Here is a 27500-nt window from a genome sequence, read left to right on the forward strand (position 1 = left end):
CTTTACCTTGTGCTTGAGAATTGACTGGGTAACCATAGGTTATGAAATGTGTAGAAATATACAGTGCAGATATTCATTTAGTTTTGTCTTAATTGAATTGAGAAGCATTGGTGAGTAAATCCATAGACAGTGTTATTGTAGTAATTGTGAATTAATATTTTAATACATTACTACTGCACTATTTTATGGATATGACCCATTGATCATGCTTCCTTACATCATACTATGTACTTGTGGCCAAGTAGGCCTAGGTCAATTTGAAGCATTTGCAGCCTATACAGTGATATAGGTTGCTAACACCAGGTAACTTTTATTTTATTAAACACTTGTTCCTTTTATCACTACTGGGCTACTATTACACAGGACTTACACATTACCTGTGCCACAGCAAATTGCTGTCTGGTTTTTGCCTGTGGAAATGGCTCATAACTACCTGTCATGTTCCAGCCCCAGAAGGAATAAAGGAGAATTTGGTTGCTGGCTGGACATTTTTAAGCTGGTTCTATTAGTTATAGATTTCAACAGGGTTATGGAAGAGTAAGACTGCTGTACAAGTTCTGGTAGAACTATGGCAGTGTGTTTCCATTCCTCTTCGAGCAGAATCCACATTTGGGCCAATACTCCAAAAGCAGTGGGTTTTAGGAACCCCCACTTCAACTCCTCCAATGGAGATGGAGTCTTTCCTTGGGAGAGAGGTCGCTGATACTTGACATGAAGTGGATAGAGCCACTGAAATTTCCATTCTAAATCCAGAAGATCTAGGGAACAGTCCTCTGCTTTACTGTACATGAGAGAGATACTTCAAATGAGAATCTTGCCTTTCCCATGCTGCAGTCATGCATTGAGGGGACCCTGATAGGGTCCGCCCAACCCTGACTGGAGTGTCAGTACCTTCCTGGGTCAGGACCCTATCATCCATGTTATCAAATGCACTGGACTGGAAAGGTGGTTACAGGAGTCATACTTCCCCTGCTTGTACTGTATACAGGATCAGGAAACTAACATTTCCAGGCAGAAGATCAACAACAGTCATGATCCTTACTAGGAAGCTTAAATTTTAATTTGTCACCACCTGTTGATCCTTCAGTGTTTCCCATTCCCGTGAACTGGGAAGTGGTGGTTGATCTTGCTAGGTGGTTTGACAGCTGGAACCTCCGAGTGGAAGTTCTGCTGGACTCCTGCAAAGGAAAGAGAGCTGCACACCTGAGCAGCTCATTTGTCTTGAAAATGTAGACTAAATAGGATTCTCCCATGCACATTACATTCACAAGATGGGCACAGCACTTTCAGCTTTGTAAGTATTGTAAGATCAGTTATGTGACAATAGGTCATGTTCATGAGCGATAACTGTAGTGCTGTATGTCAGTAAGCAAGTGGAAACTGTTTCCCCCTCTGCCTTGACAGGATGGCAAGGCAGTTGCTCATGTGGTCACTTTGCCATGCCATCAAGCACTCAGCTAGACACATCCTAGCCATTGGGATGTAATGCAGAGTAGTTCAGTCACCAGGGGCAGGTTGTAGGGATTGAGTGGTCCAACCCCTGCACATAGAGGAAGAGTTGTTCAAGGTTTGGGGAATCATGATGGTTGACGATGTGCTACACAGCTAAGGAAGAATCTCCTGATGTACTGCCCTCCAATGCTGGACCTCTGGGCAGCATTGGAAGATACCTGCCAAGAGTCTTGGAACAATTTTAGGTTGATGCTTGTGTTGTTCTGTCTGATCCATCAAGTGATCAAATGCTGGTCACTCTTACTTTCAAGATGACTCTGGTGGCTTCTTGCAGGCCACAAGTCAAGTGGTATCCTAATCTGCTGCCACTTCCATGAAATTGCTTGCACTTCATGACCAAAGACTATCCAGCATCTCCAGGGAGATAGAAGGTTTTTCTAATGTGATTGTGCCAGAGATGATGTGCACCATAAGGAGATTTACGGGAGATGCCTACCAGCAAAATAGGCCATCATTTGTGGTTGGTGCAGTCAGTGATATGTTTGGTTAGTCATTCTCCAGTAGATTGGGGAGAGTCTACCTCATCTTACACAAGCCCTTCTATGTTTCTGCAGTGAAGAGCAATTGCTCAGCCCTTTCCCAGGTCTTCCAGCTGAAGGGCTTTGACCTCTTTGCTTCAGTTGAAGTTTCTTTTCTCTTGAGCTTTGAACAGTCTTGTCCACCCCTCATACTAAGGCCCCCTTAATGGGATGAAACTTTTGACTGACTTAGTCTCACCCAGACATCCTACAAGTACCTGAGGGAGGCTACAGGAGATGCTGTACTCCAGTCTGTTTCCTTGCTAGTCTTAGCATTGGCAAAGAGAGGAAAACAATTCTTATTTAATAAGGCCCATGGCATACTGGGGCTCCCTCTTGTTCTTGTTCATTCCCAAGTTCGTTGTTAAAATTCAGAGCCTGTCAGTCTATAATGAGAGAAGTGTTTTTTCCTCCCAAGTATTCAAGAAAACTTTTCTGTGTCACTGGTATTGAGGACAAGTCTTCAGCAGTGCCAAACCACCTTTACCTTGCCCACAAGTCCTTAGATACTATCTCCTTAGGATCTTGGTTGGCTGTTCAACAAGTTGTTACTGCTTAGGGTTTGCTGGGACAGTATAGCATCTCGCGTAAGGTTTACATTGGTGAAAGGTCAGTCATAGAAAAAGGTGATTGATATCTTTTCTTCCTTATTATCTCCCAAACAAAGGCCAACAGTTGTATTCTTGCTGGTCAGGATGCTAGTGAGTTACAAAACAGTTTCTGATCTCTGCTTACTTCTAATTGGTAGATGTAACCCCTGTTCCTCTTTTAATGGGCAAATGGTAGAGCATATATATCTGCGATTTTGTGATACGCTACCCTCTCGGAGTTGGTCTTCCCATCCCACATGGGAAACCAAAATTTGTCTTAATTCCCTAAAGTAAGGTTACAAACAAGCGATACTCTAGTACAGGTCTCTTTTATCTTCAGTGTCACACATGCCAGGATGTAGACAATAAGGGCACGTTAGTGAGAGATTAGTAATGGGCCAGACAGTAAGGTATTAGGTTTGCAAACAATTTCATGTGTATTAGGTGCAAAAATCAGAGGGAAAAAAAAAAAAAAATAGTCATTTTGTGTGTGGTGTAGATGTGGTACAGAAGAGAGGAACACGTTTGTAGATTCATTTCAGGGAAAGTATCCTGATAAAATGCCATAGCACTGAATGAGACAGGTCAGGGTGTGCAGGACTTGGAAAGACAGTTGTTATTGTGGGTCAGAGGTGCAGGGTTAGGCAAAGGGTAAAACATTTTCAAGAAGTCTGTTAGAAGAGTTGAAAAGTACAAGGCTTGCATAATATTAAATGTGACAGGAGAAAAACTTTTATGGTGGATCTAAATGGTTTATGAATACCAAAGAGTGAAAGTAGATGAGAGTTAACCGGAGGTACCAAGTATCTGTCAGGCTAGGTTTTAAGCACAAAAATATATCTAACAGAGAATAAGGTAGTTCGTGGAGTGAATGGAAACTGTCATAGTGAAATATGTTTGTAAAGGTGAGGAAAAGTTTCATATATTAGAGTGTATGTTACTACAAAGTAGATGGAAAAACGTGTGAAGTTAGGTTTCACTGAGAAAGGTTAGGTTATGGTGAGAAAAGAATCGGCTGGGTGTTTTATGTGCTTATCTGGTTAAACCAAATTGTAAAAATAAAAGATTTATTTGGAGAATGGTGTTTGAAAATGTGACTGTAATTAAAATAATTTTGTGCAATGAGAAAGAAGTAAGAATAACATATGTGTAGAAGACTGGTAGAAAATGGGCTAGGATAGAAGACAATGACAGATGTCTAGACTATAGTGGTAGAAAATGGGCTAGGATAGAAGACAATAACAGATGTCTAGACTAGGGTTGCCATCATAGAAGCAACACGGATTCTGTGAATGCATCCCTACAATTGGATCTTGGGTTAAATAGTTTCTAATTGATAGATGCCATCTGAAGAACATTTGTTGATGTATCGATGGAATATTTTGAAGTGTTATTTTACAGGATTGAAAAGCTGTAGGTCTAAATGATCTTTATTTTCCCTGTCAATACGTTATCTAGTTTTTGGTCGTAGGTATTATGGCCTTCTCTTATGTTGGGGATGTAAACTATTTAAGTGTACTTTAACAACTACCATCCATTTCAGGGACTGCAAGTCATCATTTTTCTCAAATATCTTTCAAACTAATTATTTGATTGAAATGGTACTTTGACGCAGTGTACAAGACACCTTCCGCTAACTTTTGGCAACATAGTGTTAGTTAAGGCATTTACTCTTAACTTTTAAAGGCAAAGTCACATGAGTCAGCAGGACTAATCTATGCAATCGAGCGTCCGCTATCCCCATAGACAGGAAAGGGGGAGCAGAGATGGGGAGGCCAGGAAAGTGGGTTGAGGGAGGGATGACAAGGGGAAGGGAGAGGAAGGAATGGTATGGGGATAAAGGACGTTTGAATGCACAGTTTGGCGATGCTTGGCAACACCATGTAATTCAAGAGTAAACACCTTAACTAAAGCCATTTTACAATGCACTATATTACCACTTCAGTCAAATAATTAGTTTGAAAGATATTTGAAAAAAGCGATGACTCATGGTACCTGACATGGATAGTAAATTAAAATTCAACTACCTGTAGATAACTAAGGTTATCTACAGGTAGTTGAATTTAGCATCTTATCTTTATGGAAGGACTGCCCAAAGAGAAAAAGTGCAAGTGAGCCACTAACAAGAAAATAATTTCTCATAATTGATTCCAATAATACAGAAGCCAGATGTAGGCTATTTGGTATATGGTACATTATTATTGATTATATATATTGAGGAAATATGAATTCAAGTTGTCCATGAATTCATGATGAGGTATTTAGGAAAAAGAGAGGTCTCCGAAATTATCTATTTATTTCGTGGTATAAAACTTGATGCGATATACACCTGTTCGTTACAAGCTCTTGACAATATACAAGGCAGTTTTAAACCAATCACAGCAACATCCTCAGAACAATAACAACAGCACCACGTATGAAAGGGGTAACGAAGGATCTCAAGTATGATAATCATAGATACCATTTTAACAAAAACACTAGCGTTTAAATGGAATTAGAAGTATTATAAATAATGAAATGGACAATGGTTATAAATAGAGAGCTCATGATGACTAATGCTGCCATTGACTGTAGGAGTGAAGTGAAAACTTTTAGCAAGAAAAAATATATTGCATGAAATTTATATATTTCAATTTCTTTCCTTAAATATCTAATCGTCGTTCAGCATATTTTTAGCATCATGTACTTTTATCATATATAAGCTAAATTTCCCCTAATAATATACTTATAATTCTTGGGAAGCATGGTTATGATTATGGTTGGCACTTTGACCTTGCACCTCTTTTGAGTGTGTTTATTTGGAAGCCACATAAATTGGTTATTATAATTCTAACAAGTCACTTTGTTGTTTTTTGTACTAAACAATACCCTTATTTTTAGAAATATCACAATTTTATGTACAGTATAACTACCTTACAAAGTTTGATAACTAAAAACACTTAGTACTATGGTACTGAATACTTTTTGACAGCAAACAGAACAAGATATGCAAAATTGAGTGAAACAACTGTATCCATATTTCACCTGGTAGACCTTATTCCGCCTGATACGTTATAACTCTGTTCATTAAATTACTCTTATAATAAAAAGTTCAACTTTTCGTAAATAGTTTATTGTGACCATTATACATGGCGAGGCTGGAGACTTTAGGCCATTTTGGGGTCTATTTCTTATAGAATCACAGATTAAGATCAAACAAACTTTTGATAATCATTAAGTAGTATATGTTTACTGCATGTTTTAAAAGACAAGTAGGATACTGTATTCTTACTTAATGATTTTACATTTGATACTGTAATTTTGAAACTAAGTACAACTGTAGGATATGGAAATTCTGCATTTCCTGAATTGCGAATTAATTGACCTAAGCGGACGACATTAAGTCAATTTGCTCAAGTCTAATACTCTGCAGGTCACTTTCATAGCACTTCGAATTCACAGCATATTTGAAAATAATTGAGCACACACCTAATCACATCTTCAAGAGAGACTGTTTTTAAGAAAACCTTCTCTTTGTAACTCAGCTAGTCAATAAGGACATCTTTATAATTAGTATAGAAATAATCAACACACAATCACGTGTGGAACAAAGAAATTTCTGACTCACATCAGGATCGAACCCAGGTCTTTCAATTGTAATAATGTAATGGATTACTTATACCATACTTCCCTGACCAGTTAGTTCAGCCGTTCCTCACTCGATCCAGGAACAGTAATAAGCGTAAGTCAGGTACACCACTTCAAAAGATCTACTTCATTTTCCCGCTTCGTCCTTAGTCGTACTCTGAACCAATAGTTATGGAAAGCGGACCTTTGTGAATAAAGGTCGTGTGGTACCACTGGTTCGTGTCAACGAAGACTGAAACAGAAATTAATATCAAGATTAGTGTTGAAGGAAACAAAATTATGGCCCCGTCTTTTTTTTCATCCGTCACATATAAAAATATTTAAATTTTACCTCCATTAAAAGCATGAATCTTCTCCATCTTTAGCTGTATACGTTATCTTGGATTTTTTAAAAATGTGCCCATGATGAAAAGCAAATTTTAGGGATAAGTGGGTCAGACAGGTTGATAACACGAAGACGACAGTTTAGCCTCGAGGGGCCCTTACATGTTTCCCATCTATGGGTATTCGTGAGGATATGGCTCCTCTTACGTGATTTTTTATTCTACGATCCAGTTTTACACTCTTCTGGAGTTTTCACCCTCCTCTAAATCCATCAACTTCCGATTGTTATTTGTAACTTATAGAGTGAATGAATAGAAAGGGGGGACTGATACTTACCAATATCCCCTTTGTAAATTGTGGCACTGAAAGACTGGCAGATATCTTGACACTCGGGAACAGGCCGAAAATGCCATGTCTTAGTGCCACTGACTTGTGCTTGCCACGATGGTCGCTGTACGTAGTCTAACTGTAAATAAACTTAAAATTTAGTCCATGTTTGCTGTATGCATTGAGTTGCAAATTGGAACTGCATGAATATATTGTCATTTTTTTAGGCTTATTATTATGCTTATTCAAAAGATGAGCCTTATTCTTATGAAACAAGCCCACAGGGGTCATTGACTTGAAATTCAAAATTCTCTGTATATTAACCAAAATTAACCCCGTATGGGGTTTAGTGCCATCAGTGCACTTTAGAGATTACTTTTATTCAGAAGTATACATTTATAATTCTTACAAATTATAATATTGTAGATACATCATAATTATTTACATAAAGTTAGTAATTATAAAAAAAAGATGAACATATTTTGAAGTAAAAAATAAATTACACCTATCCCCAAGTGCTTCCAACAATATAAATCTTGTTTTGATCATTCTGTTTTTATAAATGAAATCATACTTAACTCATCTGCTAAGGGCATTACTTTATGAAGATACCAAATTCCAGTCATATATTCACTTATTAATATCATTGCTGTATTTAAATCCTTTTTTGAATAGGCTTGAAAATCCAGTTTTTTACCTACGGGTCTTTGCAGTGTCCCTTCAGCCCCTAGCTGCAACCCCTTGCATTCCTTAAACTGTACCTCCATTCATATTTTCACTTCCACCGTACTTTCCACCCTCTCTTAACAATTGATCCATAGTGCTACTGCAATTTCATCCTCCTGTTACACGTTTCAGACCTTTCTATTGTCAATTTCCGTTTCAGCACTTATGACCTCGTAGGTCCCAGTGCTTGGCCTTGGCCTAAATTCTATATTCTGTTTTATTCTAACCAATATCATTAGTGGCCCCAGTAGCAAAAATAACTAAAATCTGCTTAGTCATAGTGCAATATATATATATATATATATATATATATATATATATATATATATATATATATATATATATATATATATATATATTGTGCATGTATGTATTCACAAACATTACGCCATCTTGATAGTCCAGCGGTCAGCGTCACTACAAAGTCGTCGCTCCCCAACTAGCCTATTTGGTGGTTTGCGTCCACCTGGTGGCGAATCACTTAAATTCCTTTTCGGTGTTTATTCCTAGGCCTAGTGAATTTAATATGAAACGACATTTGTAGCTTAATGTTTGTGAATGTAAAGTGTTTCTTGGTGTATGGGACTATATATAGATGCCGGTTGGCTTTAGTGTCTTTTGAAGTAAATAATGAAGAATGTGAACAAATCATTGATACTCCATACACCCATTGAGACTTGACAGTCTGATACCTCTTCGTGGTACTTGTTCCTAGTTTGTCGCAAAAATGATTCTTTTTAGGGACGTGTGGAAGACCTTTCCAGTGGGGGTTGGGAATACCCTTATGATTGTGTGTTTAATTTTTTAACAAGAAAATTAGGGATACTTCTTTATAAGCGCGGTTTAGTTTATCATTATTAAATGAAAATATTTTTTTCTAGAAATCAATGCAAATAATGATCATACAGGCTGAGATACTGTATACGCTGTACTTTCTGTGACGTTTCTCTTTAAGTACCCTCAAGACATTTGCTTCCCTACAGCCAGTATACTTATAACCCAAAATTCGCAACTTGTGATGGTTTTTATTTATGTATTTTTTTTTTTTTTTTTTTTTGCAGTGAATTAGTTAAATCTAAGAAAATCCTGGGACACTTGGCTAGATTATTCAAAGTGTTTTAGTGTGAGATACGGTGTTAATATAAGAACAAAGTAACTTGAGTGTTAGAGGCGAGAACGTCATCTCAATTTTAAAGTTTGTTTATAATTTCTCTCTCTCTCTCTCTCTCTCTCTCTCTCTCTCTCTCTCTCTCTCTCTCTCTGATAATGGCAAAAGGGGAAAATACTGACATGCCACGCTGCCCCAGGCCCCTCGCCTCCCATGAAGATCCAGTCAAGGGCAGATGATTCTGATTGTTCAGGGAGGAACGAAGGTCTCGGTGCCAGCTCTCGAAGTATCGTGCTGACTTCGGGGGAACAGTTGCTCCTGAAGGGAAAAACAGAAATGATTCGTTAGAAATTCAGCTTTCTGTAGTAAAGCAACTGCCTAAGATTTAGTTTGTAAATCATTTCGGACATAGATGTGTAAATTTTAAAGAGCTCTATAAATAATTTCGGACATAGAGGTGTAAATTTTAAAGAGCCCCGTAAATAATCAGGAGCTCAGCGACCTAATCCTTAGTGAACTATCGTTTTTTAAATAAACGGATAATGAATTTGCGATTCATTTGCCGTGGTTATGCTCTGCATTTCTCTAGGTAGATGCGGGAATGTCAGTTTAACCAAACAATGATTTTTGTAATCAGGGACTTCCTGCAGGGGGTAGTGCCGTCAGTGCACCTCGCTTAGGTCACTGTAGGCATTACTTTATGGTCTTTGCAGTTTCCCTTCGGCACAGGGCTTCAACCTTTTTCATTCCTTTTACTGTAACCTCGTTCATATTCTCTTTCTTCCTTGTAACTTTCCACCCTCTCTAACAATTGATTCATAGTGCGGCTGCGATGTTTTCCTCCTGTTACACCTTCCAAACCTTCTTGAAGCCTATTCCCTTTCACCGCCGAATAATCTCATAGGTATACTTGCTCTTGGCCTTTGGCCGAAATTCTTTATTCCATAATCAGGAACTTAATTTTTCAAGTTCTTTTCCGATTAAGTTAACATTGCAGTAGTTCTTAGTTAAGAGAAGTCAGTGTGGGAGCCTCGGGAAGTAATCATCGATCTCAATTTTCTATACTCAATTAGGCATTATTGCGTCATCACGCTTCTGCTCATTGTCTGGAAAAATTGGTGGAATGTTTCGTAAATATGCTTTTCACGAAGTTCATTTATGTCTTTTTAACCATGTTGCTTCAATTGTTTCACAGAAGATTGAAAAAGATTTCAGAAAATATTTCATCACAAACCAGTCAGATAACATTTTCGCTTTTTAAAAATTTGATTGTTTGTTGAAACACTTCCTGGGGTTTTCTTAAATATATAAAACCAAAGCTGTTGTATTGGGAAAGGTACAAATAAAACAAATACAATGAGTTATTTCGATATTCTAAAAAGATATACTCCCGTAGGGTGTAGTGCCCTCAATGGACCTCATTCGGTGCACTTTTGGCATTACTTAAGGTTCTTTGCAGCGTGAGTTACCTATTTTTAAATTTCTTATATTCTTTATGTAGTGTAGTTTTTGTTACATGCAGTCTGTGACATTGTCGTGCAGTGTTTTCAGGCAAGGGAAATTGTCCGTACGCATGATAACGGATGCCAGAGTAATTTTAAGGGAATTATGTGCTTTTCCTAGGAAGGGACAAAGGTAATTCAATTGAAAATTGCCGTTGTTATGTTTTATTACTGTCATTAGGTCATTTCGTAAAACAAGCAAAATAAGCAGGTTCCAAAATATGGAAACGAAACATTATATAGTGTGTCTATGTTTTATGCCATGCATACTAACTAACTAATATATATATATATATATATATATATATATATATATATATATATATATATATATATATTACGTATATGTATACACGTGTGTATACGTAATATATATATATATATATATATATATATATATATATATATATATATATATATATATATATATACACACATATGTGTGTGTGTGAAGGATGTCATGCTTTTTAATGGATATTTCATTGTTAACAAAATTTAATCATTGGTTTTGGCAGATGTTTTGTGGATGAATTCCCTTCCAACCATGTGTGTGTGAAGGATGTCATGCTTTTTAATCGAAATTGCATTGTTAACAAAATTTAATCATTGGTTTTGGCAGATGTTTTGTGGATGAATGCCCTTCCAACCTGCATGATTATCCGAGCTTGGGACAGCAGTGAGAAAAGAATTGCATCGTTAACAAAGGTATGGAATCCGACTTCGTAAATTTAATGAGTTGTTGGTAACTGAATTTCTGTAGTTCATAGTAATCTCAAACCACTTGGGTTCGTAATGGATGCCACCTTTGTATGAAATAATCCATCCTCTACCCGGATGTTCCTGAAAGGGTACTTTGTGTGTGATTCTGCATATCTTCATCCATTCAAACTTAAGCCATTAAGCACAATTGAACACGACATTCGTAAACATAAGATGTTATGCGTGGAACGGAGACTTGTGTCGCCCGAAAATGAATGAAACTTGAAGTTGACATTTCGAAGAAATGCGAATGAAAAGTTATGTGAAACATCTAGTTCCACCAGCCAATGGTGAACGTGGGGCATATTTAAGAAAAAAATTATAAGTAAAAAAACAAACTACAAAGTTTATGCAGAAAAAAATTATAAATAAGAAAACAGACTACAAAATTTATGCAGCCCTAATAATCGGTATCATCACGACAATATGACTATGAAACAAAAGACCCACGCCAGTGCGTGTGTAAAGGGAGTGTACGGCTAAGCTTAATTCCTATCTGCATGACCGCTGTTCTTTTATGGGGGAGTTGATAGTTATGATATTACGGGAGGGTCACATTTTATGCAGCCTTTTTATTTACTTCTTGTTTTTTGAGTACAAGTGTCTTATTCAACGAACAGTTATTTTTCTGTAACCGTTTAACATTCATCTTTTTTCTGGAAGTAAAACAGATAATAAATTGATTCATAAACTCTGACGAACTTTAAAATAAAACTGAAGGTTCAACGAATATTCCAGTTGATGAAATAACGCATAACGGAGTCGTGGCTGGAACAGGTCATCCAAATGGCGTGCAGTACGCGTCGTCCTAGTAATCTTTTTACAGTGTTTCCGCCTTTGCTTCATCATCAAAGTCGCCACAAATTTGGGAAAACGAGACAGAGATTCGCAAAGGAAGCTGAATTAAGCCCAATTTATGAAGGGGCGTGGTCGGTGTTGCGGGGGTATCCGTACTGTGTCGTGTCTCCCAATTATGTCGTTATCCTCCGGTTTTAGGCAAAAAAACATCGATTAAGGCAGGGAAATGTTGGCATTGATATAGTAGGTAATTAGCTCTGTTCTGTGTCTGATACTTCAAATTACATGTACATTTAACGGAAATTATAGGATCTAAAATAGCTAGAATCATTTTAACTATCGGTATTAGCCAGCTAAGCAGTCACTTTTTTACATGATACACATTTAAAGACGTTCGAGCCTGTAAGACCATCAACTCTTCCTGTACGGGATGTACATAAGCAACTTTTAACGAGGAATTTGGTGGTATACCTTACAGCTTGTAAGATCATCTTCCAGGCCCAAATTTCTATGTAACAGTTCGTCGATTCGGAACAGCGTGATATTTTGAGGACCATGGCCGTAGATGGTATAACTACATAAAAATAGGTTTCACGTGCAAGGAGAAGGTCTCCCAAGAACCACAGCGTCGATCGTTCTCAGTTAGTTTTGTATTCGTATCGAGACTACGGTCTACCCCAAAGCCAAATCAAAGACCTTCAAAAGAAGGCATCGTGCTTACCCCATACAAAAAATGGGAAAAACCACGTTAAAAGAAGAAGGAGGAGATCCGCGTAGCTCTAACCGCGAAACTTGGCGTAATCATTTTGATTGGAGCTATATAGATATTGCGCATTTTTTGCGCGAGCTTTTCTACATTTTACGAGTGACTAGGCATTTGTGAGAACCGACCCGAAAAATTTCGTTTCCACTAGCTAAAAAAAAAAATGAGCTTTTAAAGCTTAAGTGTGAAAATAATTTCCAAATGAACTTTTCACTTTCATTAAAGGAGATAAAACTTTTAAATTTCTCTTATCCATATATTCCTATTTGACATTAGTTACTCACCATCGTTATTAAATATAATTTCTATATCGGGTTCACCTTATAGAATAGTGTATTAAGTACCTGACGACTGCAAGGGTAAAAGGAAAAACATTTAATTTTTGACAAGAAAAATAACTGTTCACAAGATATCGCAATAACAATGTTGGGGTATTATATCTATTTTTCATAAATCTAATTTTAGAGCCAGATATATGAATTACGTACTTCAAGTATATCCATGAGTTTAGGCAAAAATAATACAAGGAATTCGGCATATACGCAGTTGCACTATGCATGACACGCCAGGAAACAAATTATTATTTTAAAGGTAAATAAAGTTTTGCAGCTAGAAAGTGAAAGCTAAATCTTTTCTTGTTTTGTCATGTCAGTATAAGCAAGCCTGGAAATTACTCTACCTACAAATTGTAATTTTCAAAAGAATGTTTTGCCTAACTTTTCTCACTGACCCACTATCCTTTAGAATCTGAATGGACCAACAAATGTTGCATTGTTAATTCAGGTAGCTGAACGAGCGATCTCCAAAACGTTATTTGCGCAGTCATCTGATAGGAATTAACTAAAGAATAAGGAACAAAGTGAGAAGAAATTATTTCAAGTTAACTCATAACGCTAAATGTCGTTTTGGTTGCTTCCTCGAGGTGCTTTGTTAAATGGCCCTCTTTCTATTAAGAATACTTATTTGAACAAAAAAATATATATGTTTTTGTCGTGCCGCATAAATATTTAGCACAGATTAATTCAGTGTGTTTAATGTTCACGACACATTTTGTGGCTGCAATTTGTAACTGAATACCACAGCAATCTGTGTAATGGGAAGAAAATAAGTTATTACTTTACATCTGGTGTGCTGCACCCATATTACTAAATATGATGAGAAAATCCACTTAAGAAAATGAGTAAAAAGACGGGTAAACACTCGTGGAATTTCAGGACGTAGTGTCTCCGTAAGTAATCAATATGAAATCATATCTCCCAGGCCATTTTCCCGAAACTAATTAGGAGAACTAATTACCGGGCAACTTCCTCTGCAGCCACTTCCTGGTTCACGTGTCGAAACCGCCCCGACTGGCCTTTTTTTCCGGATCCCTCTCTTCGGAAACGTAATTCAATTAAACTTTTTAAAGTTAAATCCTTTGAATTTCCTCGATTGATTTCTGTAAAGCCCATTGCTTCCGAATGTCCCTGGAACTGATGGAGTTGGATGGAAGGATCGAGTTACCAAACCTCCATTCAGGTGACGTGTAACGTTATCCCCGCCCATTCATTACCAAAGGACTTCCTTTCCACCTGTATACCCTTTCCCCAGGTCTGCCCACGACCCCCGGTCGCTCTTGCTGGCTCCCTACCCCCAGACCGCTGTTAGTGGGAAGAAGGGATGGGATTGTTTGGCCTGTGAAGGTTGGGGAAGGGTGGTTTATGCGGATGCAGGATGTACGTGATTCAGCCAGGCCGTCGTCATATTATGCAGTATTTTCAGGAGAGCGAATGTTCACCAGGTGGTTTTGTTTTTGATAACTGAACTTTCACACTATGTTACTGTAACTACGGCGAGGAATTTACTCATTTCGGGAAAAACGTATCACTGTAGTTATTGTAGATAATTTAGATTCCGATAACGGTTTATCGTGAAATATACATCCATTTCTGTTTTATTATTAATTCATCCTTTTCCCACTAATGGCCATTCTGTTTAATTGAAAATAGAAAAGTTCGAGGCATTTTTATCTTGTTGTATAAGAATGTTTGCACATTTTACTGATAATATTCAGCGTCCTCCGAGTACATGCATGCTCCTAATATATAAGCATCCTTTTGGTCGACTGTAAATCAAGGGAATTGCGTGTCTTCAGTATGGAAGTATTGAGTGGGAAAGGGATTTTCACATTAATTTTATTTATTTTTTGGGGTGTTACCTTTCCTACAGTTCCATCATGACTTTCTGCTTTATATTGCAAAGAGGTTACACTGGAAATGTGTGGACTTTCAAGCGAATTACTTAGAAGGCCATGTTTCAAGGTAACGAAAACTGGAATTCCAATTACAAATAAAAATCAAAAGAAATCTGAAATTAAAAACTATCTAGTGTCATTAAAAACCCAAGAGTAAACATTTCCGTGGCATTTTTTAAATTTTCATGTGATCGTAGTAATTGCATAACGATACTAAGATTACCGAACTGACGACAGACTTTCATAACTTACGTCATAACAGGGCGAAATGGGGGTTCACACTGCGTGATGCCATTTAAAAATCAAAATCTTAACTATTTTCTCCATATGAACATCACATAATACTTTAAGCGCAGATATTACAACAGTTTTATGAGAATTGATGGTGCGTGATTATTAACGTCAGTTGATCCTCGTTCCTCCAGACTTGAATTGTTTTATGGTATAGGTAATTTCAGCTGATTACATCGATCTCTGGTCCATGCATCTCTACTTCTTTAAACTCTCTCTCTCTCTCTCTCTCTCTCTCTCTCTCTCTCTCTCTCTCTCTCTCTCTCTCTCTCTCAATTCATTTAGTATTTTTATGAAAGTAATAATACGGATTTCAAGATGATTAGTAGGTAAAGGGATAATGCACGGTTGGTAGGTTGTTGAGATAAAGCCAGACTTATGTCGGCACCCTTTGCTCAAAGGGCGCTCTTTAGCGCAGTAAGGTGTTGAAGGGAGTAAGAGGGCTTATGTGGACACCTGAATTCGGCTCTAACCAACCGAGACACGATATGGTTAACTGGTATCAACATTCTTCATATTATGATGTAAATTTATTAGATGAAGGACTGAACGCACAGTACACCATACGATAGCCATTATAAATTAGAATAGCTCTCGTGGTGACAGTTTTGTTGCCTTGATTAAGAAGTGACAGCTTTCATAACAACTTCCAGTACATCGACCTGTTCCTGTACGTGCATTCTGGGAAGCACAAATGATGAGATTTGTCGAGACTGATGACTTGTCTATATTTCATGAATTTCCAGATGTCCAAACAACATACGAGATTCTCAACTAAGAGAGGTCATTTCCGCAACTAAGGCGAATGATTAAGTACTGCCGTTTCTGTACCTCGACAGAATAAAACTTTTGTGAGCCGTAGCTCGTAATCGCAAATAATGGCAGAAATTAACAGTTCATTTTTATAGATTTGAAAATACAGAATATCTTCTCGTGGACGCAGTGCTTAAGTTGTATTTTTCTAAATACATTTCAACCGTAAAATGAATTTTTAAAGACTTGCCATTGTTTCGTTAAGAATATACTGCAGCAGTTTTAAACGTTCTTATCACTATTTGATCGTGGCGCAATGGAGATAAGAGAAACCACCCGACTACCTAAAATATTAGCCAAGAAAACATTATCTCAAAACTGAAGATGTGCCGATTCTATTTTTTTGATCGTCGGTATCATTGGCTTTCATGAAGGAACAAGAAGCTATTTATGACAAAAGCTGCATTTTTATAAATTCAAATAAATGAGTTCTCGAGACTTGAAAATTTTAGATTCATTAACACGTTTATATTTTCACATCGAACTACAGAATCCTGGCTACCAACCCTGACTCTTTTATACGGACTTCTTTGGTGTCTGTTGAATGATTCATATCAGTGGCGTGTGTAAATGCATTGTCGTTAAAGTACTTTCCTTGGGGGTCACATTACAGCTGTAGTTATATTTTTAAATTGGTATAAACGGTGGTGGGGGGGAAGGTTTATTGCTTTACTTGCCATAATCTGTTTAGTCTCTTCCTTCGACTCTGATACAAAGAAGAGACAGTGATGTGTCAGCGTGAGGATTCTCCGTATTTGTTCTACGATTATGTAATTTAACAATTATTATTGTTCTGCTAATATATAATTTAACAATTATTACCTATTATAGTTGCAGTCGATTTTTGCTTGTAATTTTGTTTTGTAAGAAAATCCGGTCTGTGGTTTTAAGTTAAACTATAACATAACGCGTTGAAATGCCTTCAAGTTGGGCCGATGACGTAATGGCTTAAAATTGCGAACCCTCATAATTGCTCTTATTGTGCTTATGGAAGGTAATCAGTTTGTTTGTAAAACGTGCTTGCCTTTCAGTATATCCTTTGTTCGTTTTCCAGGTCGATAACGGTTTTGCTTGCAGAATTTAAGTACAGTATTCTTTAAATGAAATAAAAATCTCTCACTTTGCTCTGTGAAATCTTCCCCGGTATGCTTCCAAGTTACAACGTACATCGGTTGGGTCTTAGAGCAAGAGGGAATCAGGGAATCTTTATCCTTACAGTTGGGTTATTTAGGTTGTGTTTAGTTTTGCTTGAGCTTGGATTTTTTCGCTTCTGTTAACTTTTAATTTGATACGCCAATGTAACATCCAAATTTTGTATACAGACTACATTGTCATCATGTTTACAAATCTGGAATATTTTTAGTATAGTCATAAAGTTTCCTAGTGCCATCGAGGTTGAATTTCAACTCGATTCCCTTTCTCAGGAAGCCTCTGTAATCAAAACAAATCCATCCCCAGGTCATGTCCTTTAAATATTTTGCTATCACGAATTTAAAGTAATCTCCAGGAACCCATTGCAACTCAGTCTCGCCCCAGTGCAGACTGCCAAGAGGATTGTTTCTCACGCATCCTGCAACCCCCTGTTCGCTCAGATGCTTCCAATAGTTTTCTTGCGCGACAGTGTTGCCTCATCAATTTTACGTTGACCTTGCAGTTACAGCGTGTTGTTATTTTTCTAGTCTTGTGCGTTGTAATGGCCGTACCCGTGTCTTATTCTTTAGGTGGAAGTAAAGTGGCGTTAGGTTGTCACAGTAAAATTCTCGTATTCCCCAGGTTTTTGTGTGTAACATGTATCATTAACAAATGACTAAAACCCGGTATATCTAGTGGGTAGGTTTTTAACAAAAGTAGAGTTTTGCCAAAAGTATATTTGAGGATATTATATATATATATATATATATATATATATATATATATATATATATATATATATACTGTATAAATCTATGTATGTATGTATATGTATATATTTTGTAATCTACGCAACTGAAAATCGTGTAATTGTGTCTTCTTAGGAAAGAAAAATTAATTTGAGAGCTACCAGCCTTATTTGGCGCCTGCTTGTCCAAAGGGAAAAAAATATGTGCGTAAATATATGCACATATGTACAGTATATGTGTACTGTATGTATGTATACATACGGAATAAATGTGTAAATATCATGTTTTATATATACGGTGTATATATAGTATATATTTATACTGTATGTAAAAACTGTATATCCGTACGTGTATTTTTCCCTTTGGAGGTTATATATATATATATATATATATATATATATATATATATATATATATATATATATATATATATATATATATATATATATAAATATATAAGGGAAAAATTGTAGATATCAAAGGGGAAAAATACATGTATATTATATACAGTTTTTATATATACAGTATATATATATATTATATATATATTATATATATTTATATATGTATATATATATATATATATATATACTGTATATGCATATATAATTATATATATATATATATATATATAATATATATATATATATATATAATTATACACTGTATTTGTTTATGTATATGTAAACTATATTTATGCGTGTATTTTTCATTTTGGAGGTTTATATAATATAAATAAATTATATATATATATATATTATATTTATAATATACACATTTATATATATATATATATATATAACATAGTATTATTAAATAGAAAGGGAAACGGTGTGTTTGTTATATTGTCTTTTATCCATGCATCTATACAGAATATTAGAAAGAGAAAGCGAAACAAACATTTATACAAAATTATCTGTAATTGCCCCCAAAATCGCCCGATCCCCATCCAAGTAGACCATCTGTAATACAGACGAGTTGTTAAAAATTATGTAAATATTAATTATTTCGTATCATCTCATCAAAGCAAAACAAAAATCGAGGGTGCGTTCTACAACAGTAAGACATTTCACGAACACACGTTGACAACTTACTGCTTATTTTCAAAAACAGGTTGAATACAAATCAGCGTCCGCCGGTGGAGAGCGAACCTTTTGCAAATACCAAAGAGTGGTATGAAGCTCTGGCTGGAACTACCGTAGTCGGTGACTTGTATTCTACCTGTTTGAGAAGCGTCTGCGGTAAGTTGCTGACGTGTGTTTGTGACGTGTTTTAATGTAGTGTGGACGTACCCTAAAGCAAAGCCTAGACAACTGACCGTTAGAGATTCATGCATTTATCACTTGACTATCAGGACCCATATTTCTCTATAAACAGTCATCAGGCTGATGTCAGAACATATGTTTCCAGTCAAGAACATTACTGCAAATCACAGATCTATGTTTCCAGTCAAGAACATTTCTGCAAATCACAGATCTGTGTTTCCAGTCAAGAACATTACTGCAAATCACAGATCTATGTTTCCAGTCAAGAACATTTCTGCAAATCACAGATCTGTGTTTCCAGTCAAGAACATTACTGCCAATCACAGACCTACAAATCCACCACAGATTAAAATCATTACTGATACAACTGATAACATCATGAAGATAAAAACACACATTTTACGACGAAGACCTCATTCTGTGAATTTAAATAACCTTGATGCATTTTGATATAACATCCACCCATGGCTAGAGAAATTTAATATCCAGTAGAATTACAGCCCGCAAGATGGCCAAGAGGAAAATTTGTGAAATAGATGCACATGATCCAGGAAGGGTGGGCCAGGTAGCGGCAGGAACTGATGAAGAGACAATGGAAGGGTGGAGACAGGCACGCACGCACAGACGTCCAGAGAGGAAATTTTTTTTTTTTTAATATTGATGATCAGCTGTTTTATGGCATATCTTCTTTGAAAATTTAATTTTCTTTTTATCGATCATTTCTCTCTCTCTCTCTCTCTCTCTCTCTCTCTCTCTCTCCGTCGTTTAGATGGTTCCATTATTGCCTGTAAATAAAAATAGGAGAAGATAGTGTCATGCTTGTTCCGAATTTGAAAAGCATTGATCTCCGTGCCTTTTTCATATGTCAATACCATTAACTTTCAAAGTAAGTACTTTCCCAAAGTTCGGTTTATCAACAACTGACACTTGGTCCAAAGTTGTATGCTCATCTCGAAACCAAAATTCCTTCAGTCATTACTCAAGAAACAAAAGAAATCTCTAAAAATTGTGAAGATCATTTACATAGATCTGAAAGCTTTTTAAAGTTCTGGCACTAGAAACCAAAAATGTTTAATCATAACGTAAAAGTTTTCTCTTAATCATTTAATTTTATTTTCGTGGCCGCGATTTTGCTTTGTCCTTCACGACCTTTTATTTCTCGGGAAACTTATCATCTTGTATTGTGTATGTAAATTTCAACCATTTATGATTTGCTGACTGATGGATTTCCAGAAATTTGATTGAAAAGTATGTTCGGCTTTTCCGGATGTATAACAGTATAGCGACAAGAAATGATTGCATAAACAAGTAAACTGTTAGGCAAAGCACATTCACAGTATCCCAGTATGTATTTAATGCTTTATTACTCGTCTGGTGTGTATATAAAAAACGGACAACAGGGAATCGATCAACATTCACGGACAGCCATGCCACATTTGAGATCTCGTTTGTTTTATAATTAAATATGGTTATCTTTTTAATTTTTAAAAGATATTTTTGTATATTCTTATGATGTGTGATTGTTATGCCATGTCTCTTGTTTTCAACTAGTTAATAATGAAACCAGACGCGTATTACAAAAAATTGAGAAAGATCTTATGATTGTGCCCAAGTAAACCTGTTTATTGAGATAATCGAAGTCAACGCCATTTACAGCCCTTTATCCAAGAAATTTTTGTACTGGAAAATTTTAAAAAATGATTGAAAATTAGCATAAAAACATGTAACAAAAGAGCGCAGTTTTCCAGATAACGGAGGAGCGTTTAACGAGGTATTAATTGCTTTCTAATCAATGTCATATCTAATCTTCATTCGGTAATGAAGTCTGAACTGCCAACGCTAATGAAATTTAAATGTTCATTACTGTGCCTTCCAGTTAGGTTCATTCTAAATTTTTCCCGTGCCCGTGGGATTCTAATAAACATTAAAACATTTAAGAGCGAGCATATTTGAATTTCATACTCAGCCATCAATAATTTTGTTTTATATAAAGCTTCTTCGCACACATTTGATCTACTGTATCTGTCAGATGTATTGCATTCAAACTTATCCTGTTAGGTGTGATTACTTACCATCCAAAATACCAAGGATCAGTACCGGGCATACGGGCAGCACGAGCCGGATGCATCCCAAGTGCCTCCCTTAAGTCTACGAATTCGGATCTGAAGGGCAGGAACTGACACTCTTCGGAAACGGCCTCGTAAGACCCTTCTATGCTATCGTAAACACTACGGAAAAACCCCAACGAAAACTTCTCAAGGGCGGGCCAGTGGGCAGCACCCTGTCGAACGACAAGCGGGCGGGAAAGGTATGCCCATCTCGTGAACTCTTCTCGTGTCACATTGGCACTTAGCTCAGTGGGTCCGCTCACTCCGTGGCATACTTTATGGCAGTCCGCCGGAGGACGTGTCGCTTCCATTACAAAGTAATTGTTGCGGACAATGCATTTGGAAGTTAGGAATTCGTCAAATAATAACCGGGCAACGGCTTGCGTCTGTGAATGAAGGCACACTGCACTTATCAACACTACTGCAGCAACTAATACCCATTTTGTGCGGCACAAACATTTGGCACTATCAGCGGTGGCACTTGGAAATACTGTTTTCTTCTCGTCTTTCTGACTGCAACTGATTTTCTCGTAACGATTGGTGATGTAAATATCCACTGCGATGCCTTTGTCGGCTGCATCTTGAACGAATTTATCACACAACAAACGAAGCTTATGGAGGCTGGGTGCGGCAGTCTCGCGGAGTAAATTGTTACTCCGTGCCATCCCAACCTCATCTGCGGCTTTCAGGCCTGAGCCGAGCAGCACGGCTGCCAGAAGACTAGTCACGCAGTTCCCCTCCAATTTGTGTTTCTTGCCCTTCCTGCCTAGTATTTAATTAATATTCATTATCAGATTAACGGTATAGACTTACTATCCATATCCGTACCGTTCATGTAAGGAATGTGAGGCGTTCACCTTCAAAATTACATAATAGCAGCATGGCACGTAAATAACTAGTGTTTTGCCAGCTAACCGCGGGAAAATTTGACACTAGTTGGGAGGAAGAACCTAGAGGGAACAAAGTTTGTGTTCGCGCATTAAAATTAGTACTTTCTTTCACATTTTTCAGTCTAACGCGCCTTTTGGGCTTCGAGAGAATTAAACATCAACTCGAGCTAAAAACAATTCTGTGAGCATTGGCTAGCAAATCAATTCGAAGAGGAAATGATAGCCGTAATACAGGAAGTAATGGTATATGAAGGGCTTCAACCTGTCTCATGTTGCTGATCACTTTTTAATAGACGAGATTTGTTGTCTGGACTTGACTCGCACCAAGGCGCTCGCACACTGTCACACCTCCAAGGGACCGAACATGTAACCTCAGTGGACAGCGTTTATTGTGAAATTTCCTATAGCAAAAACACGACGACCGTTTGTGATGGCATAGGTGTATTTCTTTTCATAGACTGATGAGAGTTTTGTAAATGTTTATGCATTTTGCTATATATATAATAATAATATATATATATATATATATATATATATATATATATATATATATGTATATAATATATATATGTGTACATAGATATATTTACACACACACACACACACACACATATATATATATATATATATATATATATATATATATATATATATATATATATATATGAAAATAATGAACACATGAGTACGTGTTTCACAGATGTAAATTTCTGACTCGCATCGGGAACGAACCTTGCTCTCCCGAGTGACAGGCCAAGGCAATACCGACTGACCCACCACGGTAATAAAAGAACTTGGAACTTGTAAGTACTCCGTACCTTACTTTTTTCCCTGGCATGCTTCTGAAGCCAGACATACCAGCGATTTTTACTCAACTTCCCGACCCATCAGCGAGTCAGTCGGTACCATTTCATTCGAACTGAGGTTCGTTCCCAATGTGAGTCAGAAATTTATTTCTGTGAAACACGTGCTCATGTGTTCATTATTTCCAGCTTATTTCATGGTGAAGGGGTAATTTGAATGAAATGGTACTGATTAATTAGTTGATGGGTCGAGATATAGTATGGTGAGTGTGTGTATATATACATATACAGTATATATGTATATACATATACAGTATATATGTATATACATATACAGTATATATGTATATGCATTTATATCCATGAGTATATGTTTGTGTGTGGTGGGGGGGCAGGGGGGGAGCACCACCTTGATCGTGATGTGTAAAAACGATGTATGGCCACGAAGGAAATATGGAGATATTCTTTTGTCTGGATATCGCTCAAGGCTGTTCCTTTTCAGTTGATACTATTATTATTATCCACAGGGTTATGTGTATTAAATATTGTCAGAGAGAGAGAGAGAGAGAATTAGTGAAGCCAGGGAAAGTGTTCCCAACATTGCTCGGTGTCGATGACCTTTGTTTTTGTGACACTGGATTATTTAATAGTGAATCAATAAATGTATTTACTGCGTTATTATTATTATTATTATTATTATTATTATTATTATTATTATTATTATTATTATTATTATTATTAGCCAAGCTACAACCGAAATTGATGAAGCCAGAGTGCCTTGTTACTGTGCAAAGTAATTGTGGAAGTTTTATATAATTTATTCTGGAAGTTTTGTATAAGTTATAACCCACTGACGTTGTACTGGAATTGTTTGAAATTGTCTTACTGGCAACATATGTTATCACATTCGAGATTATTCATATTCTTAGTATTTTTAATAACTTACTTAGGCAAAGAAGGTTTTATAACAGTTCGTTGCCAAATAAGCAGTAGGTCACATATTTACATATTATTGTTATACTTTTTTTTATAGAAGCTGAACTGTTTTCGTAAGAAGTTTATTGATGTCGCCCTTGTGGAGACACGAAGCCCTGATGATCTTGACAGGGGAATTTGTATTTGAATTGAAGGAGTTAACCTGGAATAATCAGCTCCATTTAATCCCTATTGTTTCAGAATTCTTGCCCATAGCAGAGAGAATATCATGACAATCACAAAACCAGAAAGATTTTACATGCTTGAGGGTTGCTTGAACATGGCTTTTCGACGACATTTCTATCAAGCATTTTTCGGAATGAAAACAGTTTTAGTCCTTTATATTTTCGTCAGTGAAGGTCGTTGTTGCGTGACGCCATTTAACCTCACCAAGTCTCGTTAAGCAGTCCGCCAGAAATAAGGAATTATATGGAGGATGATCCTCTGAAACCGGATTTGATTTTAATTTTTTTTTTTTTTTTTTTTTTTTTTTTTTCTCAAAAAACGCATCTCCATTCTTCATTTGTTGTGCTGCCATAGTCTTTCGGGTGGAAGAGCCATTTCTTTGATTTCACATTTTATTCTAATTTTAACGATAAATGATTAACAGCACCAGCAGCAATATTAATAACGAAGTCGGTGGATGGTATAAACATTCTTCAGTAATATTAAGTTTCTCTTTATAATCACGCAAGTATTTGTATTACTTCATGTGCAACGAAAGTAGGAAGTAATTTTATGACGCCGTTCATATAAAGAAGGGCCACCGATGATCGGTGGAACAAATAACCAAGTTATTCATGATTTTTAAGAGAGTTTTATTGAGGCCGTTATCGATTTCTTCTGTTCAGAGTCATTATCAGTGAGAGTTTTGAAAAGTAACGATGAAAGAGCTTCGCTTATCGCTTTGTCTAGAGTAAACGTCTCCTTGGCAGAGGAAAATATAACGGTCACGAACGACGCTCTTCTCTCTCCCACTTGACATTGTGGAGACGGCATATGAGACATAATATAGTTTCTTTTTAGATACAGTGTTTTTGTCTTGTATTTTTTTATATTTTTTTATCATCTTGTAATGCCTCATTAGTACAGTTATACGCAATTTTTTTTATCATCCTGTAATACTTCATTAGTACAGAGTTTACGCAATTTTTTTATCGTCTTGTAATACTTCATTAGTACCGTACAGTTATACGCAATTTTTTATCATCCTGTAATACTTCATTAGCACAGAGTTATACGCAATTTTTGTATCATCCTTGTAATACTTCATTACTACAGAGTTATACGCAATTTTTGTATCATGTGATACTTCATTGGTACAGAGTTATACGTAATTTTCTTATCATCATCCTGTAATACTTCATTAGTACAGAGTTATACGCAATTTTTGTATCATCCTGTAATACTTCATTCGCACAGAGTTATACGTAATTTTTTATCATCCTGTAATACTTCATTTGTACAGAGTTATACGCAGTCGTACTACTAACGTTCGTTTATAGGGCATTGCGGACAAGACAAAAGAAACTGATCCTTGTCATGTGCATGTTGAAAGTTATGTAAACACCCTAGCTACTGTCTCGTAGCTTCATATTCCAGGATATGTTGCTATTTACCTTCAGAGTCGTCGAACCAGATTGCTCTATTCTGACAGAACTAAAGAGCGATGCTGAGATAAAGTAAATGATTTAAGTGTAGAATCGTCTTAAACAGTTTGTGAAGTCTTTGAGTATTCCTTGTACAGGTATTCATATAAAAGAACTCGACTACTAGTGTCAGCTGACCAGATCCTGCGGACAGGCACTATACTCGTATGTTACTTTTTTTTTCATAATTAGCCTACCGATGATGGTTCAAGCACTGGCCAGGCGCTTTTGAAATTTCTAGTATGATTTTCATCATAGTTCATGTTATATTCTGATTTTACATGCAGATGGTGCCTTTTCTGTTATGGTTTTCCTTTGCGTGTATATTTAATTCACAAAAGAGTGAAATTACTGTAGAATAAAATATGACGTGTACATAATTCCGTCTTTGTCCTGTGCCAATACCCCTTTCCATTTCAAGTATAGGTTATTTTGCCGTCCCACCAATTTGAAAGGTACCCTTCCACCCACTAGCCATAGAGACGCCAGCAGAGATTAATATACATTTAGTTACAGAAATACCTCCCATTCCGTCTTTTACATACCAGAATGCTTTAACTACTTTTCAGAGTTTTTCTTTGGCTCTCTCTCACTACTCTCTTTAGATTTTAAGATTCACTCCACCTTTGCTTATCAAAACGATTGCATCTCTACTTCTTAATTATTACAGTTCATAATTATGTGGTCGCTGTCACTGCGCTGCATTGAGAGATGTTGCCGTTGAACTTAGAGCGAAAACGCTGTTGTTCCATGATTATCTCAACGAACCAGTGGCGTAGCTGGCATTCCATCAGTGGGGGTGCCTAGGTGGGGCCAAGATAATTTTTGGGGGCCAAAGAAAATTACACAAAACTAACATCCCAGTTCTGTAGTTAGTAAAACATACTATTCTGGAATGTATATATCCATATGAATGAAGGAAAATAATAGTATTAGTAATTAGTAAACCTGTTTTTGAAATTACTGAGCTCAATTTTCAATTAATTTTAACTCTCACTACATGCAAATGTATCGAATACTGTAAGGGTTAAAGTTTAGCTACAAGGGGAATCTCAACTGGGGGGGTCAGTGGGGGGCCAAGCATCTGACTGGCGGGGCCTGGTCCTCGCCCCTGCCCCCCCCCCCAACCGACGCCACACGAACGAACACATAGATATTAGCTGTCAAAAAGAAACTTCCATATCGATTCTCCCTGGGAGGTGCTCTTCTGATGATTCCTCTCTGTTTATGCTACCAGATATGACGAATGACTCGTGAAGACCCTTGAGACATGCCAGTTATGAGCAAGGAAGCGTGATGTAAGGAAACCCTACGATGAACATCACATACCACAGCTTTCACGCTAATCAGTCTGTGAGGATTACGATGCACATATTAGGAAATAAAATCTGCAAACAGCATTACTGCAGGATGTTTTGAATTGGCTTTTGCAAACTTGGATCCATCGTGTACTCTTCAGGGTCCAGTGCCATCAACCGCTTGGCCCCTTTCTAACGATGTAAACTATATTATTGCATATCACTTGGCATTTGAAAGTGTAGGTAGAATTTTTATTTTACTGTGTTTGTTGTGAACTACTTGTCTGTACTCATATACACCAATTAATTTTTCATTTTTATCAAATATTGTTAATTTATATTGAAAAAGAAATAAACTATATTAATACAAGAAAATCTTAAAAGTCTAGTCACGTACCACGGAAGCCAATATTTAGATAAACTAAGGTATGAACTTAGGAACTTTGCTCTTTGACCATTGGTCGTTGGAGGCGGAAATATTTCTAGTATATTGCTTCAGCAATGCTCTCTTGGAATGGCAGATAAAAATTATGATTAATTCCCACCCCTATTACACCTTCGCATGTCTAGATTAAGGACTGTAGTTTAAACGAATTTAACCCATCTTTATACTGATGAAACCTAGCGTCAATGAGTAGTGTCATAATTGCATGGCATGCGGACGCGTTAGTGCTCGTGATATTCCTTTAGTTGAAAATTTAGTTTTCTTCATGACAGTTTGGTTTTACAGTAAACACACCA

General features: G+C 36.7%; 1 protein-coding gene and 1 long non-coding RNA gene across 2 annotated transcripts in view; one reads left to right on the plus strand and one right to left on the minus strand.

The window, feature by feature from the left end:
• LOC136829343 (uncharacterized) overlaps positions 1-27500 on the plus strand; it is a 50403-nt gene that overhangs the window by 5629 nt on the left and 17274 nt on the right. Inside the window, exon 2 of the long non-coding RNA XR_010850356.1 lies at positions 10854-10939. This is a non-coding gene — a long non-coding RNA (uncharacterized lncRNA). The remainder of the gene's footprint in view (positions 1-10853; positions 10940-27500) is intronic.
• LOC136829341 (uncharacterized) lies at positions 4900-21860 on the minus strand. Its single transcript, XM_067087751.1, has 4 exons — positions 21109-21860; positions 8915-9050; positions 6908-7037; positions 4900-6479 (listed from the first exon to the last, which is right to left on the minus strand). Exons 1-4 carry the CDS (start codon positions 21807-21809, stop codon positions 6394-6396), a joined length of 1053 nt encoding a protein of 350 aa, XP_066943852.1. The 5' UTR covers positions 21810-21860; the 3' UTR covers positions 4900-6393.

This window comes from Macrobrachium rosenbergii, chromosome 44 (assembly GCF_040412425.1).
Source record: "Macrobrachium rosenbergii isolate ZJJX-2024 chromosome 44, ASM4041242v1, whole genome shotgun sequence".
In the NCBI taxonomy this organism is placed as follows: domain Eukaryota; kingdom Metazoa; phylum Arthropoda; class Malacostraca; order Decapoda; family Palaemonidae; genus Macrobrachium; species Macrobrachium rosenbergii.